This window comes from Triturus cristatus, chromosome 2_2 (genome assembly GCF_964204655.1).
Source record: "Triturus cristatus chromosome 2_2, aTriCri1.1, whole genome shotgun sequence".
NCBI lineage: Eukaryota > Metazoa > Chordata > Amphibia > Caudata > Salamandridae > Triturus > Triturus cristatus.
The window spans coordinates 1,040,554,556-1,040,572,682 of record NC_140582.1 but is presented as its reverse complement, the minus strand read 5'-3'; the positions used below and the strand labels follow the sequence as shown (position 1 = coordinate 1,040,572,682).

The window sequence follows — 18,127 nt, the reverse complement described above, 5'->3', positions numbered from 1 at the left end:
AACAGCATTTGGTCCCAAAAAAGTGGGTCTCCTGTAAAAGAAGGACCACAACAATCAATCAATCGGGGGTTTGTATAGCGCAACTACTCACCAATGAGTTTCTCAAGGTGCTGGTGTGGGGGGGGGGGGCTGCTGATCCATCTGGGTGTGTGGAGGTTCAGTCAAAGAACCAGTTCTTTCGGTCCTTCCTGAATTGGGTCAGCGACGCAGTTTGCCTGAGGTGGAGGGGCAGGGTATTCCAGATGTTGGTGGTGAGGTATGAGAAGGATCTTCCTCCACTTCTTGTCTTCTACATCCTTGGGATGGAGGCCAGGGCGATTTGGGTGGAGCGGAGTTGTCTGACGGGTGTGTGGAATGCAAGGCGGTGGTTCAGATATTTTGGTACTGAGTCGTGGAGAGCTTTTTAGGCATGTTTGAGGAGCTTGGGAAGGTGATTCTCTTGTTGATTGGGAGCCACTGGAGTTGTCGGAGGTGTTATGTGGCTGCGGCGGTGGATGTCGAGGACCACTCTGGCTGCACCATTTTACATGTTCTGTAGTTTCCTAAGCTGTTTCTGCGTAACGCCGGCGTAGAGTGCGTTGCCATTGTCAAGTCTGCTGGTGACCGTCTTTCTGGATTCTGTGGGGATCCATTTGAATGTCTTTTGAAGTAGGTGGAGCATGTGGAAGTAGGATGAGGATACTGCATTGATTTGGCAGTTCATTGAGAGCTAGTTGTGGTCCTTAGGGGTGGGAGGGGTTCCTGGTGAGTTGGGCAACCAGGAGTCATCCCAGGCTGAGGGGGTGGGTCCCAGGATGAGTACTTCAGCTGTCTTTCATCCAGGTAGCAACAGCCTTCATTTCGCTGTGAAAGTTGATTCTGGCGGCTGTGGGTTCCTTGGTGAGGGAGAGGATCAGCTGGGTGCCATCGGCGTAGGAGACAATGTTGAATCTGTGTCTTCTGACTACGGCTGCGAGGGATGTAGATGTTGAAGAGGGTGGGGCTCAGGGACGAGCCCTGGGACACTCTGCAGCTGATCTCTATAGGTTCTGAGAGGAAAGGGGGGTAGTCTGACTCACTGTGTTTGGCTGGTTAGGCTTTACACGCCAAATGTATGTTGCCACCAGACCTCGGTTGACTTTGTTGCCCAGTCCATTAACATTCCATATAATAATGGAGCAGCCAGATGGCCTAAACACACTTGCTTGTGTCAGACATGTACTGTAACTTATTTAACAGCTCCCAGTTGTGTGTATACTCGCTGCACCGCGCCTGTGGCCCTTTCCACCCCTCAAAAAAACAAACCTCTAACATACAATATTTAAAAGAACACCCACTGGAGCTCCCCACACCCTATCAAACTCCATTAACTTAAGGAGTTGACCTGTTCACCAGGTTCAGGATTAGATGGCACTCAGATTCGCGACCCAGTTCATCCTCGCTCATTAATTGAGTAATCCCATCCTTACTGCCAGTCAGGGAAGGCTGGCTGGCCTGCTTCCTCAGCTCCTCCTCCGAGTCCAACGATTTTTCTACTGGTACTCAACCACCCCCCACCCCCTGGATCTACTCCAGCCCCTCGCCTGGAGTTAACGCATCAAGGACCAGACTTTGGGTCTGGCCCCCAAGCCAGTGTGGCGTCCAGCACACGCTGATATCTCACACATAGTTTCCCCCAGGGGCCCAGTTCTCATTCGCTGCCAAATGTGCACTCCATGCGCTGCAACCCACGCAGCGGCAGAATCCAGCAGTAGAAGCAGCTGCCGAAGGCACCCCGAGCACTCCTGCGGCTGTAAGCAGACGTCACGGCAGGCTCACTTCGGCGCTGTGCCTCCTTGGGGCATGCACGCCCGGGTGTCACCGACAGGCTCCACGGCACTAGCGCTCTCCGCCGGTATAGCTCACTTACACCGCTCAATCAGGGGTGCATGCATCTGTCCACAGATGTGACGGGGAGGGCAAGAGGCATCAATTAAGGCCCCTGGCAGCCAGACACCAGGGTCACTTTTCTGAGCTTGCTGAAAGACGGTCAGGCCTGGATACGGTTGATTCGGTTACAAGAGCGAGGGGTCATCATTCACAACAGGGAGGCATACATGGCTGAGAGGGTCTGGGTTCTCACCGGACGTTCATTAATACCCTGATGGATTTGTCTTTCGATGGGTTGAGACTGTTTGCGCCAAAGCCGATTCTGCCCTGGAGAGATTCAAAGATAGCAAGTTGATGGCAAGGTCTTTGGGCCTTCAATCGCAGCCCAGAGATACAGAAAGTTTCAAAGGTTCCGTGGGTTTGACAGGAACTTCTCCTTTCGAGGAAGGCAACAATACCAGGCACAGTAGACTTCCAATCCCCTCCATAGAAGTTATAGAGGGCGGTGCAGAGGTAGACAACGAGGAGCCTCTCATAAGCCATCCTCCTTCTCTTCCTCCTCGGCCAACATCACAGGAAAGCAGCCCTAGTTTTGCCATTTTGGAGCATGCTTTGCCAGTGGGACGATGGGTGTCCCAATTTCTACCACAGTGGAGATCCATACCAGGAAACATCCATTACCACGCGGGCATTGCATCGCAATGCCTTTATATCGCAGGTAATACAACGCAAGTCGTTACAACGGATCGTGCTCTAACCTTAGAAATAGTATGATTTACTATTCCAACACCTTCCCTACTGTACGTAGACTGGTGTTGGAATAGTAAATCATACTATTCCCAAGTCCAGCGCCCTCCAACACAAGTTGTTGTAACGACTTGCGTTGTAAAAACTGCGATGTAATGTTCCGCGATCATTTTGATCGCGTTGTAACGTCACATATTCTCCATAACATCGGATAAGTGGGTTTTAAATATTGTAGAAAATGGGTATGACCTGCCCTTACAAGAATTTCCCCAGCCCTTTCCTGCCCAACAAGGTTTCCGTTCAGTAGACCATGTTCTACTCCTTCAACAGGAGGTCCAATTCCTACTTCAAAAGGGTGCAGTAGAGTTGGTTCCAGAACAGGATCAGGGATGCTATTCTCAGTATTTCCTGATTCCCAAAGAGGACGAGCATTTTTGGCCAATCCTAGCCTTAAGGATTTTGAATTGGTTCCTCAAGCAGGAGACGTTCAAAATGAAGACCCGATCACATGTGCTTCTTGCGCGGGAGAAAGTGGACTGGATGGTCTTGATCAATTTGCAAGATGCATATTTTCATAGCCCTATTCTGAAATCACTGAGGAAGTATCTCCACTTATTGGTAGGGTCTGAACATTACGAGTTGGTGGTCCTTCCATTTTGTCTTACTTCTGCACCTCAAGTCTTCACGAAGGTGATGGCTGTGGTTGCAGTACATCTCCGAAGGTGAGGAATACCTCTATTCCCTTAACTAGATGATTGGTTGATCAACGCCAAGTTGCATCACTTGCAGTTGACAACTGAACTGTTGTTCAACCTGGGCTTTCCCATCAACAAGCCCAGGTCCCATCTAGAGCCCTCTTAGCGCACCCTGTTCATAGGGGTGAATCGACCCTACCCTCCTCCTTGGAGGATTCTGGGCATTCAGGCTATGATTCCGATGTTTCAGAATGGAGCCATGGTTCCAGTCTTGAAGGTCTTTCACGTGCAGGGTCTGATAGCATCCTGCATTCTGTTGGTCACCCATGAACGCTGACACATGAGGACCCTCCAATGGTGCCTCTGCAGGTAGTGGTTACAACACAGCGTGGACCTCAAAGAGTCAGTCAGGATCTCTAGAGATGCTGCAGTGGATCATCAATGGTGGGGCGTGCCCCGCAATCTGTCACTAGGGAGCCTATTTTGCCCTCCACCTGGACACAGTGATAACGAATGCCTCCAGTTAATATTATGCTTTTAGAATTTAGGACTTTTGTCTAAATATCGGGGGTATTGATTTTAACACTGTGATTTTGCGGTGCACATTGTTTGTTTCTTGCCACAAGGGTCTCTCCGGTCCACCACGGTCTTGTTTATGACCGATTGAGTGGAGAGAGGTAACCCATGACCAGAGGGACACGAAGCGAGTGTTTAGCGCTCTAGTGATCCACCGCTGAGTCATTTAAACTCACATCACTCGAAGGCGTGCAGCGGGCGCGCCGAAGGCAAGCCCGTCTGACAGCTGACAGCAAACTCTGCCATACATCGCGCCCACAACAATGTTGCCCCTAACCTATTCAAGGGAGGAGCTGTTGGAGATGGGGACAAATAGGTGTAGCTTGGAATGCGATGGTAGGTTTTGCCTGGATACTGGAGCCTTTATAAGCAGTTGCCCCTGTTGCAAATGGGCAGTTAGTCAGCCCCAGAAAGTAGCTAGCCTTTGGAACTAAAATCTGCCACTAGGGCTGCAAACTATTACAAATACGACCCCGAAGGAAGACTTAAATAAAGATAAGATGTCAGATGTCATTTTTCAAGGGCTATATATTAATGCTAGGTCCATATCTAAGCACAGAAGTCTGGGATCTTTTAGATGATCAAAACCCTGACATCTGTTTTTTTACTGAGACATGGCTACACACACATTCCTCTCCCTCTCTAGCTATCGCCTTTCCCTCAGATTACATGGTAGTAAGGCTGGACAGGACTGGGAAAAGGGGTGGAGGGCTGGCCATAGCGACCCGTCCCACCTTAAATTTAAAAGTGTTGGACACAATATCATCTCCCGGTATGGAGTTGATGATTATATCTATTGAACCGGTCCATGGCCATTAAGTAATAGGAGCAGTTGTGTATCACCCTCCGGGGAAAAATAATAAGGCCTTTTGCACCTCCCTATTAGAAATACTTGCCCCATACGTCCTGCAAACGAAAGATTTTTTTCTTTTGGCGATTTCAATTTTCATTTTGACATGGATTCTAATACTGACACTGCTGACCTGCTAGCAGCTATGGAATCGTTAGACCTGTTGCCTAAAGCAGTTTTTCCAACTCACTTAGCAGGCCATACGCTTGATAATATTTTTACCAATATCCCCAGATTGAGCATAGAACCACCTCAAGTAGTTAGTTGGTCGGACCATAGGGCTCTTAGTTTTTCTTTTTTGGCTCCTAAAGGTTCGGACAAACCGCAAGGGCGGAAAGTCACACGTAGACAATGGAGGACAATAACACCTAAGACGTTTAGTACAGTATTCTCTCCTCCTATGTTCAATGAATGTCAGGACATCAACGTAGCTTTATGTAAACTGGAGTCAGAGGTCATAATGGCTTTTGACAAGATCGCCCCGAGTAAAACAGTTACAATCTATGATAGAACGAGTCCGGCTCCCTGGTATTCCGATAGTTTAAAGACGGAGAAAGCTGCCTGCAGGGTAAAGGATCGAAGATGGAGGAAAACAAAATCTGAGGAAGACAGACTGGCCTATAATATAATACATAGGATGTACCTCGAGAACTGTAATACAGCAAGACGAACATTCTTAGCCACTCGTATAGAGGAGGCAAAGGGTTCATCGAAAGAACTTTTTAGGATTCTTAAGGAATTTACTACTCCTAGAGTAGCCAATTCTACCTGCCCCCCCACACAGGAATTCTGCGATAAGCTCGCTATGCATTTTAAAAACAAGATAGATAACATCTATGACTCTTTCGGGCAGGTATCAGACAACAGGGAAAGAATCATAATCATAGATAACCCCTCCCTAGTGAGACTGGAGACCTTTGCAACCATCACTAGGGAGCAGATGCTACTACTTCTGAAACGCATCAAGTCAGGCTCCCGTCTGATATAGCCCCCTTTCATGTGTTATCTGACTTAGCACTGGAGCTAGTATATCCCATAACTGAAATTTTTAACTTCTCTTTAGTAACCTCCTCTTTTAAGGCTAGATGGAAAAAGGCTTTTATTAAACCCCTGCCCAAGAAACCATCTGCAGATTGTGCCGATCTACAGAATTATAGACCTATCTCGCTCCTCCTGGGCTGCTCTAAAATAATGGAAACTTTGATCAATCGACAACTTTCAGATCATCTGGAACAGCATGACCTTCTGGATTCCTCGCAGTCGGGCTTCCATGCTGGCTACAGCATGGAGTCCGCTCTGGTAGAGGTAACAGATACTATCAGGCTGCTACTGGACGAAGGGACCCCCGTAATGCTGGTCCTTCTTGATCTGTCAGCAGCCTTTGACACCATCTCTCACAGAATTCTGTTGGATAGACTGCGAGAGATTGGTGTCACTGGAACGGCATTAGAGTGGCTGCAAAGTTTCCTATCGGACAGATCTCAATGTGTGCAACTGGACACATTTGTCTCTCAGACCACAGTGGTGGATAAGGGGGTTCCTCAGGACTCCATTTTAAGCCCCACCCTGTTCAACATCTATGTCTCGTCTCTGGCTACCATTATGAAATCTTGTTGATTCCAAACCATCTCCTATGCGGACGACACTCAGGTGATAATCCCCATAGAGAAGGACCCCACGGTGACCAGAGACAGTTTTAAGAGCTGTATGATGAAAATATCCATATGGATGAAAAACAACTACCTGCAACTTAATTCCAACAAAACTGAGATCTTATTGTTTGGTAAAGCGGAGGATTTGTGGACAGACGAGTGGTGGCCTGAGGAACTAGGATTTGCCCCCACCCCCAAAAAAAAATGGGTAAAAAATCTGGGCATCTTAATGGATAATAACTTATCAATGGAAGAACATTTTAAAACCCTATCGGGTAAATGTTTTGGACTGATACGCACTTTAACGAAGGTCTTCCCGTGGATTCCTCTCTCTGCTAGAAGGGTTCTAATCCAGGCACTGCTAGTCAGCAGACTGGATTACGGGAATGCTCTTCTGGTGGGGTTGAGGGAGGACCTGCTTTCTAGGCTACAAGTCGTTCAAAAAAACGGCTGCCCGCCTAGCCTTAAATAAACCCCTGCTTACGCCATCTTTACCGCTACTAAGAGAGCTACATTGGCTGCCTATAAGAAAGAGGGCACTCTTCAAACTTTTGTGCCTAGTTTTTAAAGCACTTTTTGGACAAGGACCTGAATACCTTACGAAGAAATTGGAATGGTATACTTCGGCACGACTGTTAAGATGGGGGGCTGTGTGTTTTCCTATCTGGCTCCCAAATACTGGAATGCGCTGCCTCTAGATCTGCGTTCATGCCCCACCTTGACTATTTTTAAGAAGCACCTAGAACCTGGTTATTCAACTGATATGCTCTGCTTTTAGAAGCCTGCCTCCCAAGCGCCGAGAGATCCCCTTGGGGATGAATCGTGCGCCATATAAATAATAATAATAGAGAGTTGCAGGCCCTTAGTGTGAACCCCTCCCCCCCCCCCAGGCCCCCTTCACGACTTTCTGTATGGAGACGTTGGTTTTAAGAACAGGACTGCTTTTCTGCCAACGGTGTTTGCTCCTTTCCACTTCGGCCAGTCTATCACCCTTCCTACTTTCTATCCTCCTCCGCATCCATCTAAAGAGCAGTTGCGGCTTCATCTTTTGGACCCTAAAAGGCCAGCTATCTTTTATGCCGACCGGACTCGTGTTCCCTGGCTGGATGATCAGCTGTTTGTTGGCTATGTGGATAAGATGAAAGGAAAAGCTGTGCACAGAAGAACATTATCAAGATGGATCATCCTTTGCATTAAGATCTGCTACGCCATGGCTCGCAAAAATCCTCCAGAGCGTATTAGATCTCAATCCACTAGAGCCAAGTCTTCTACTTCTGCTTTAGGTAGAAATGTTCCTGTAGTTGACATCTGTAAAGCGACAACTTGGGCCTCCCTCTAACTTTTGCGAAGCGCTATTGCTTAGACTCTCCCAAGCGAGGAGTGACAGTCACTTTGCCAGTTCTGTTTTACAAGATTTTTTGGTATAGACAGACAGCACCCATCTCTGAGTGCTAATTTTACCCCAGTGGGTTGATGGGGGCCAAGAAAAACAGCAAATTTGTTTATTCTCAGTCTTTCATCACGGACCTTACGGTTCCATATGCAAATTAGTTGTCCAATTGCTGGATCTGCCAAAGTTGCAGCGGGGCATTTCTCGCGGTTAAGGCAACCCGCTAAATATCCAACCAAGAATGCCCACACAAAAAAGCCACTCCCGGTGAGTATTGACGCCTTTAATTGAAGACCTCAAAGTCGCGGTTTACTTCTCCACATCACGAAACGCGTAGGGCTGTTGAAACGCGATGTGGAGAAGTAAACCGCGGCTTTGAAGTCTTCAATTAAAGGTGTCAATACTCACCGGGAGTGGCGTTTTCATTGTGGGCATTTTTGGTTGGATATTTAGCAGTTCGCCTTAACTGCGAGGCATCCTTTATTTGAAAGAAACATGTTAGTTAGATTCCTTACCTTAGACTATCCCCAGGCGTCAGACTGGATCCGTAAAGATTTTTCGTCAGCAATATCCTTGCGCGTCGCTAGGCGTCATCTGCGGCTCCGCATCCGTCGTCGGCGCTGTGATTGCTGGGATGACATCGTTGGAGTACTTAGATGCCGCCCTCACGCGCTGACGTCAGTTCTTCTTTTTTCCACGCCAGTAAGCGCAGATCCGGAAAGAGCATACCCTTTAGTCACTTTTTGACTAACTTTTTGGACTTTTTTTGTCTATTCTTTGGGTCGACCTCGACTCCTGGTGCCGGTAAGGATGCCCGGGTTCAAGCCGTGTGATGCCTGTCACCGCCTGATGTTGGTGACCGACTCCCACCATCGGTGTCTCTACTGTCTTGGGGCTGACCATGATGACAAGTCGTGCCCCGACTGCTCGAGGTCTCGGTCGAGGAGGAGGTCGAGGGACCAGTCGCGGAGCCGAAGTCATCACCGCTCGTCGGGTTCGAAGTCCTCACATTCAGGTAAGTCGAGGCACAGTAAGAAGAAGTCGAAGAAGCGACACCGCTCTTCTGACTCCCCTCACTGGTCGCGCGACTCGGCTGAGGGTTCGGGTGGCACCACCCACGCGGCTCCGTCGGAGCCGCAGGAGTCGCGTCTGGCCCCATACCCTCCAGTCCCTGGGCCTAATGCGACTCCGGGCGAGGTTCGGGACTTCCTCGTGGCTATGAGGAGTCTCGCTCCGCCGTTGCGGCCTGTCGGCGTACCTTCGGGCCCTGCAGGTCCACCTGGGAGGCCTAGCGAGCCAGCGGCTCCAGCCCCAGCGTCGACTTCGGTCCCGACGTCGACGTCGACTTAGGTCCCGACGCCGCAGGTCCCCGTGGGTTCCAGGCCTGGATCCCGGTCGACGCTGGTCGAACTTACGAATCATCCGCCGGCGCCAACCCCAATGGTGCCGCCCCCGGTGCCGTCTTCGGACGACGCCGTCTCCAGTTTCAGCCCTGGTCCGGGTCCGGCGTCGGAACGGTGCCGCCCGGCACAATCTCCGGTGCCAGTGGATGAGCATTTCATCTACCACCTGGCTCCATCCTTTCTACCTGTATACCAGGAGACGGATGAAGGGGAGGACTGGGAGGGTCTGAGTACCTTCTGGCACAGCAGTGCCAGTTTAGTCAGGACTGGGCAGACGAGCCGGGGATGCCAGTGATCTCAACACTTCGCCTGACACTGACTTCATCTCTCCTTCTGTAGCTACGGAGGAGGGTGCAACTTATTCTGTGGTGCTGCGCACGGCTGCCGAGGCCCTTCACCTGGAGCTTCCTGCAGCGACTGTGAGGACTAACCTTCTCACTGAGGTGCTTCAACCGCCAGTAAGCTCTTCGGAGCCTCTACTGCAGTTCAATGAGGCCCTCACTGACGTTCTGATGGGCACTTGGTCCAAGCCCTCCACAGTCACTCCTGTGGACCGGAACGTGGCCCGGCGCCACTGCCCTGCTCCGGGCGACCCCAGCTCTCTGTTAGTACACCCCACCCCTGAGAGTCTGGATATCCAGGCCTCTACGTCCCAGACCGCCTTCCCGTCCGCCCCTCCGAATCGGGAATCCAAAAGGTTGGAGCAGTTTGGGAAGAAACTGTTTTCCTCCCTCAGTTTGGGGTTGCGGTCCATCAATACCGCGTGCCTTTTGGACCATTATACCCACTCCTTGTGGGATACGGTGGCGGACGTGCTGCCACAGTGTCCGGAGGAGGCCCGGACACGGCTCACCCAGGCTCTTGCTTAGGGGCGGGGTGCAGCACGGTACTCCATTCGATACGGACTTGACACCGCGGACTGGCTAGGTAGACTGTGGCGATTCGTCGTCGCACCTGGCTGAGGTTAATGAATTTTTCAGGGGATGTCCAGAGCACACTCATGGACATGCCCTTCGATGGCCGTCGCCTTTTTGGCGACAAAGCGGATAGTGCGTTGGAGCGCTTTAAGGACTCCAGGGCTACGGCCAAGTCCTTGGGCCTCTCGGCCCTGCGCCCGCAAACTTCCGTTTTTCGCCCCTTTCGTGGCCAAGGAAGGGGCGCTCCCGCACGTCCGTCTAGCCACAGGCCGCATAACCAGCCTCAGCACGGTCGCGGACGTGGATTCCGCAGTGGCAGAGCAGGGGGACAGTGAGCCGGTCAGTCCACATCTGCTCCCGCAGCATCTGCCTCAAAGCCTTCCTAGTCCGACCTTTCAGGCCCATTCCACGCCAGTGGGAGGCAGAGTTTGCCATCACCTGCTCCACTGGTGTACCATCACGTCGGACAGGTGGTTGCTGCAAATCGTCCGAAGGGGCTACTCCCTCCCCTTCGAGGCGACCCCTCCAGCCATGCCACCGCAGTACCACCGCATGTCGGGGGATCACTTGCTACTTCTGCAGGAGGAAGTTACGGCCCTCTTGGCCGAGGGGGGCCATCGAGCATGTTCCTGGGCCAGAAGTAGGACGGGGTTGTTACTCCCACTACTTTCTGATTCCCAAGATGGGCAAAGGGGGCCTGCGCCCTAGCTTGGACCTCAGCAGTGTCAACGCCTTCCTCTGGAAGGAGAAGTTCAAAATGCTCACTTTAGCTCAGGTTCTGGCTGCCCTAGACCCTGGAGACTGGATGGTAGCGTTGGACTTGCAGGACGCATATTTTCACATCCCCGTCCTGCCTGCCCACCGGTGCTACCTGCGGTTCACGGTAGACCACGAGCATTTTCAGTTTACTGTGCTCCCCTTCGGCCTCACCAGTGCCCCTCGGGTGTTCACGAAAGTGATGGCGGTGGTCGCAGCTCATCTGCGCAGATCAGGGGTTCCAGTCTTCCCCTATCTCAACAACTGGCTGCCGAAGTCGCATCTGAGTACCTCTCAGAATCTCCTTTTCATCGGAGCGGTTCTGGACACAGCGCAGGCAGTTTCGGGCCTATACTCCCGAGCAGCGAGTCTGGTATATTCAGGCTATGATGCCAATGTTCAAGCCTCTATCCCGTATTTCGGTGAGAATGACCCTGAGGCTGCTAGGTCTCATGGCCCCCTGCATCCTGCTGGTGGATCATGCAAGGTGGCATATGCAGGCTTTGCAGTGGGACCCGAAGTTCCAGTGGGCATAGCATCAGGGAAATCTTTCCGATTGCATCCAGATCTCGGAGGGCCCTGCACACCAATTGCAGGGGTGGCTAACAGTCCAGGATTGGGTCAAAGGCAGATCCTTCTCCCTTCCCCAACCAGAGTTCACATTGGTGACAGATCTGTCACTCCTGGGATGGGGCGGCCACATGGGAGAGGCGGAGATCAGAGGCCTTTGGTCTTTGGTGGAGTCTGGGCTCCACATCAACCTTTTGGAGCTCCGGGCGATTCATCTTGTACTGAAGGCGTTCCTTCCTTCTGTCAGAGGAAGAGTAGTGCAGGTGTTAATGGACCACATCACTGCCATGTGGTACAGCAACAAACAGAGCGGGGTAGGGTCGTGCACTCTATGTCAGGAGGCTCTCTGTCTTTGGACATGGCTGGAACATCGGGGCATGTCCCTGGTGGTTCAACACCTGGCAGGTTCCCTGAACGCCGTGGCGGACAAACTCAGCCACCGGTGCATGATGGATCACGAATGGCGTCTTCACTCAGAGGTGGTGCAAGGTCTGTTTCAGCAGTGGGAAGAGCCTTGGTTAGATCTGTTTGCCACCGAAGAGAACGTGCAATGTCAGCAGTTCTGCACATTGGAATTTCCAATGTTGCACTTGCTTTGCGACGTTTTTCGTCGCGAGTGGAATTGCAGTCTTCTATACGCCTTTCCACCTATACCACTTCTTCCCAGAGTGCTGAAGAAGATCAAGTGCGACCGGGCCCATGTCATTCTTGTGGCTACGGACTGGGTACGAAGAGTCTGATATCCCAAGCTCTTGATCATGGCCATCGATCCTCCGATCAGACTGCCTCTTCGGGAGGATCTTCTGTCGCAGCAGCAGGGGACAGTTCTCCACCCTATACTCTCCAACCTCCACGTCCTTGCGTGGAGCTTGAGCGGTGACAGTTGACAGCTTTCGACCTCCCTTGCGGAGTCTGTGATGTCATCTTGGCAGCCAGGCGTCCCTCTACTAAAACTGTATACACCTGTAGATGGAACAAATTTGTGGCATGGTGCGCAGCAAAGGCTGTGGATCCCCTTTCTGACCCTCTTTATGAGGTTCTCCTCTTCATACTTTCTTTGGCCCAACAGGGCACTGCTTTGGGCTCCCTTAAAGGCTATCTTTCGGCCATTTCGGCCTTTCTTCGCCTTCCTGATCAGCCTTCTCTTTTCAAGTCCCCTATTGTAAATAGGTTTCTTAAGGGAATTACTCACCTCTTTCCTCCTATTCCTTTCTTAAAGCCCCAATGGGACCTGAATCTTGTCTTAACTTACCTTTTGTGTGCTCCTTTCAAGCCACTACATCATTGTCCTCTCAGACTCTTGACGTTGAAAACTGTTTTTCTGTTTGCCATCACCTCTGCTCGCAGAGTGAGTGAGCTTCAAGCGCTATCTTCTAAACCTCCTTTCCTTGCTGTCCATTCGGACAAGGTTGTCCTTCGAACTAGGCCTTCTTTTCTACCCAAAGTAGTTACCTTCTTCCACATAGGACAGACCATCACTTTGCCCACCTTTTTCCCGCCCCTGCATCCTTCCAAGGCGGAGGAAGAACTCCACTGTCTGGATCCAAAACGTGCATTATCATTCTATCTAGATCGCACAAAACAATTCCAGGTGGATGATCAACTCTTTGTTGGCTATGTGGGCCCCTATAAAGGTTGGGCTGTGCAAAAATGGACCATCTCTCGATGGGTCGTCCTTTGCATTAAGATTTGTTATTCCTTGGTGAAAAATGAGCCTCCGGTAGGACTGCGCGCCCATTCTACCAGGGCGACGGCAGCCACTACTGCTTTGGGACGTGGAGTCCCCCTCAGTGACATCTCCCAGGCAGCCACGTGGGCATCACTGCACACGTTCACTAAACATTACTGCCTGGATAGTCAAGTCCGGAGAGATGGCTTCTTTGGCCTTTCAGTTCTCCAGGACTTTCTGGTGTGAACTTAGTTCGCAGACCCACTTCTGGGGTTGGTATTGCTGGGGTATCTATTCTAAGGTAAGGAATCTATAACTAATAGTTTCAGATGAACAAGTTACTTACCTTCGGTAACAATATATCTGTAAGAGACATATATTAGTTATAGATACCATACTGCCCCACCCTCCTCCCTGTTCTGCAAACTGACTTCTAGAGTAAGGGACTCCCTTTCAGGACCCTAGTATTGTGCACCAGTGGGGAAGTGTCTTGCATGACTCTGTGCTTCTGGTGTGGAATGTAGTGTAAAAGAACTGACGTCAGTACACAGGAGCGGCGTCTAAGTAGATACCGCGACGTCATCCAGGCTGACGACGAACGCGGAGTCGACCTACCGACACGCAGGCGTACTGCTGAGAAAAAATTCTCCGGATCCAGTCTGATGCCTGGGGTAATTCTAAGGTAAGGAATCTATAGCTAATATATGTCTCTTACAGATATATCGTTACCAAAGGTAAGTAACTTGTTCTTTAATTCTGTGCTGCCTTGTCCAGACAAGGCAGCACTGAATTAAAATAATGTATTCTGTTGTATACTGTTGTATTCTAGATTGTTAAGCACGTACTGTTGAAGCGAACGTGGTTTAGCAAGTTCCTATGAATGAAATAGAGGACGCTTACAAGCATAGCGAGACAGCTCAGCCTCACTGGAGTTAGCGGGCCTAACTTCTACGTCCTGAGATGTGCCTTTAAGAGACCAATAGAGGAGGCTGAGAGGGAATCTAATGATAAAAAATTGCTGGAACAATGTACACTAACAACTTCCAGAGATATCAAAACATTTTGAAGTATATTAACAGGTTCGTTCGCACATCACACACAACTAGCACAAGTGCCAAGTTTTGTCTTGATCAGTGGCAACATCGCCCAGGGGAGGCAATCAACTTCTACAAAGTATCCAATGATGATGCATTCATATGCCAACTCTGGAAAGGGTCTGCAAGATCACTAAAAAGTGTAGGTCTGATAGTGCTCCTGGCCCTAAAGGCCTTCTTAAAGCGCCCTTCAAGAGTGACATTTCCTTTTAGTCATCTTATTGAAGTTGGTTGTTTAATGGGTGTATCAACTCTACAAATCTCGCGGACTCCTGGCTGGGTTCAGTTTTTCACCCCTTATTTAAAAAGGGCTCTCAACAGACCCTAAACTTTATAGAATAATTCCTTTAATCGATGTATATGCTAACTTACATGTTTCTTTGCTACTAGTAGGTGTGAAAGAATAGACCAATGAAAACCACCTCATCCCTTAATTCTAAATTTTTAAACTGCTTCCGATAGCATAAATAGAAATTTACTATGGAGCAAGTTGCATCAATTTGGCATCCTTGCCTAATTGTTCAGGGCTAAAAAGCATCTATATCGACTCACCTGGTGTGATATGTTCTCTAGATTTCTCTAGAATGCAGAGTTTGGTTTTCTAGACCCCTGGCACTAGGGACTCAGTTAATTTGCCAACCCGAGACAGAAAACCAGTTGGACTACAACCACCCCACAATCCACGAGCAATACTCCATTGAGATGCTGTTTTCTGTAACTAGATCCTCCATTTTGTAAAATGCAAACCACCAGCCACCCCTGATGAGAAATTGAGGGTGATCCATTGTTTTAGATAAGTTGTCATTACTTCTTCTGATCTCTTTGTGCAACCTAAATTTAGATTGGTTGAAAGCTGTAACAGCTAAGACATCCTTGCCTATCCGCATTTGATGGATAGCTCATCAACTGTTTGGGGAATAATCTTCTTAGGTTTGGACCTTGTATTCTCTTTGCATTAAGAAAGGTCTTCAACCTCGCCTTATGGCCTGGGATATAAAGTTAACTTCTTTTTGTCTGTTTCCAGATGTGGTGTTATGCTGTTCATTGCACCGATAAGCCACATTGTTTCTTGTCTTAATATTCTACTTGTTAGGGTGCTCGAAGGCCGTGAATAAAGGAGAAAATGGGTGCTAACTTAGTTAAATCCAGCTGTCTATACGTAAATTGACTATGAATTCTCTGTGATTATAATTTAATTTAAAAAAGCACTTTATCATTCAACACCTAGCCTGCTACCAAGGGTTGGTAGCAGTCCATTCATATTCAGGCTATAGCTTCAGTATGCTGAGTGGGCTGCAGGAATTAAGGTGATGAAATACTGTGTGTAAAATATCAGTTCCTCTTTCATTTAGAGTGTAGCAGAGTAATGTCATATTTTTTTCTCTTTAGAAATACCCATTCATAAGGGAATGCTTTCACATCTTGTGCTTCAGAATAGAGTGACACCAACTCAGCAAGTTATCAAATGACAGCATAAGCTCTCCTGACGCTTCTTATTCTGCTTTGATAGCGAGGGGGCTATTCATTCTAACATTCAGCTCTTACACTCATTCCACGAAATGGCATGATCTGAACAATGGATGTTTTCAAGCAGTGAACTGGGAATAAAATGTATTAAAATTCTAATTGAATATTATCTTAAGTTAGTATTGCTTTTCTTCTTATTGTAATGATTATAATTTGTTTTTACTTGTGATTTCAGGACTTTAACTTGAACTTGTTAGCATCTTGCTTGTGCCTTGGTGTCAGCAGAATCTCAGGAGAACAGTGTAGTAGCCTTTTTGAAATTGCTCATAGAGTGACTCTTGATCACCTGACCAATACAGTTCAACAGCTTTCAACCAGTCATCAGGTTTTCCAGCCTTTGCAGTCATCTGAAAGCACTGACTACTGGAATAGTCTGAACGACCTCTTTAGTAAGTATGACAACTAATTGCATTATTATATCTGCCAAACCATAGTTTATGTAATTGTAGGTGTGTAAGGGGACGTCTCAGTACGTTTTTTTAGGGAACCGTCTTCAACTAATTGGCAGTTGTGTGTTGCTTGAATATACCCAAAGTTCTGCTCAATACAATAAAGCATTCTAGAACTGAGCCTTCTATACCTTGAGAGTAGGGGCCACCAAGATCCTCTCATTTTCCATTGCTAAATGAGCTGTTGCACCTGAACACCTGGGAAAATGTGCCTCTTTTATTTATTTATTTGCGAAGTTTTATATAGCACAAACATGACCTGTCAGGGTATCAGAGCACTGTGCAGAGAAGCAGACATGTTCAACAAGTATAGATGTAAATGGTGAATACTATAAATATAAAAGGTTAAGCATACAAAATGAGAAACCGAACAAGAAACATAGTAGATTTCTTTTTTAACCCTGCCTGATACAGGACTGTTTTAGACTCTGCTCAAGATTCAAGTCTGGTCAGCCCAACCAAAGAAAACATTTTATGAAAATTATCTAGGAGACTGATCAGTTGATAATTGGCTGGATCATATCTGTCACCCTTCTTATATAATAGTACAGTTCTGCACTAGCCAATAAGGTGGTATTGGGGACCTGTTAATATAGTTTTGCACATGAATGTAATGTAGCAACCCGAAGAGTAGGGTCAGTTTTGTGTAAGTGGGCCAGTATTTTGACAGGGCCGGGAGCCCTGCCCCTCTTCTCTTTACCGATTGCTTCAAGAGCTTCTTTTAACGTAATTGGCTTCATTTGCACCGATCTGTTGTATACAGTTTCACGGTGCTTCTTCACTTGCAGGCAAATCTGGGATGTCTACATACATGGATGAGAACTGTTCCAACCAGCGGCCTTCAGTGATATATACCTCTGTAATATCAGTTATGCCTATGCATGCACTTACAATGGCTCCAAATGCATTGACGTTTTCAACACATTGTATTACATCATTGATCTTTACCACAAATGTTTCCATGGTTACATGCATGCATACATATGAGGGAACTTCCCCAAACCCACTTTTTAATTTTACCTATATCCCCATCACACTGCCCTACAAAATTGCCTTAATTCCCCACACCCTTTTCCCTGAACCTTAATAACCCCTTACCTACCCCTGAACCCTAATAACCCATTACTATCTCTTACTTACACCTGCCCTTACCCAACCTTGTACCCTAAAAAACCCTCACATCCCTGCACTGGATAAACACCTTACTACCCCCTACCTTTACCTATCCCAGAACTGTAAAACCCCCTTACTTACCCCTATCCAACCCTGAACCCTAGAAACTCTTACATCCCTGCACATTGGCACCGTCCACCATCCCCCTTTTTTCTGCTGCTTTATCTTTGCCTTCTCCAGAATTCACTATAGCGCTTTGAGACCCCTCCGGGTGATATGTGCGCTTAATAAAACTCTATGACTATGGCTATTTGTCCATCCATGAACCCTAAAAATCCCTTATTTCATCCTACCCTTAACTGAGCCCTAAAAACCCCTTAAAACCTCTTAATTGCCCTTAGCCAACCCTTAAAGCCCCTTAATTCTCTTTACGAAAATAAATTTAAAAACACATGCGTGGTAAAGACCCACTTTGTAAAGTGCCATAAAATGGCATGTGTGGTACTTACATGCGTCGTAACTGTTGCGTGATAAATGTAACATGTTATAAAGCCTGTATTGTAATGACTCTGTACCACACCTCTTGTTTTGACAGATGATAAATGCTGCCAATTTCTATGATTTACCAAAAGGTACTTATGTCCTTAATGCTGGCAGTTCCCATGAGATGTTCCCATTCAATCCTCTTTCTATTCAGCTGACCTTTATAGCTCCCTCTGCGGTACATATTGCCCTTATATCATTTGTAGGAAAGTAGGATCTGCTTTCATGGTCACCCCCACTTTTTGCTAGTGTCATTATTTTTCTGACTAGTCTGACCGGGATCCTGCTAACCAGGACCCGGGTCTCTGTGCTTCTTCCCTAAATTGGA

At 48.2% G+C, this 18,127-nt stretch overlaps 1 protein-coding gene across 2 annotated transcripts in view; it reads left to right on the top strand.

Moving 5' to 3' along the window:
• Positions 1-18,127, top strand: part of HTT (huntingtin) — a 2,065,683-nt gene that overhangs the window by 1,497,332 nt on the left and 550,224 nt on the right. For both annotated transcript variants that reach the window (XM_085642500.1, XM_085642499.1), the window contains one exon: positions 15,870-16,083. In XM_085642500.1, coding sequence (XP_085498626.1) covers positions 15,870-16,083 — 214 coding nt within the window. The remainder of the gene's footprint in view (positions 1-15,869; positions 16,084-18,127) is intronic.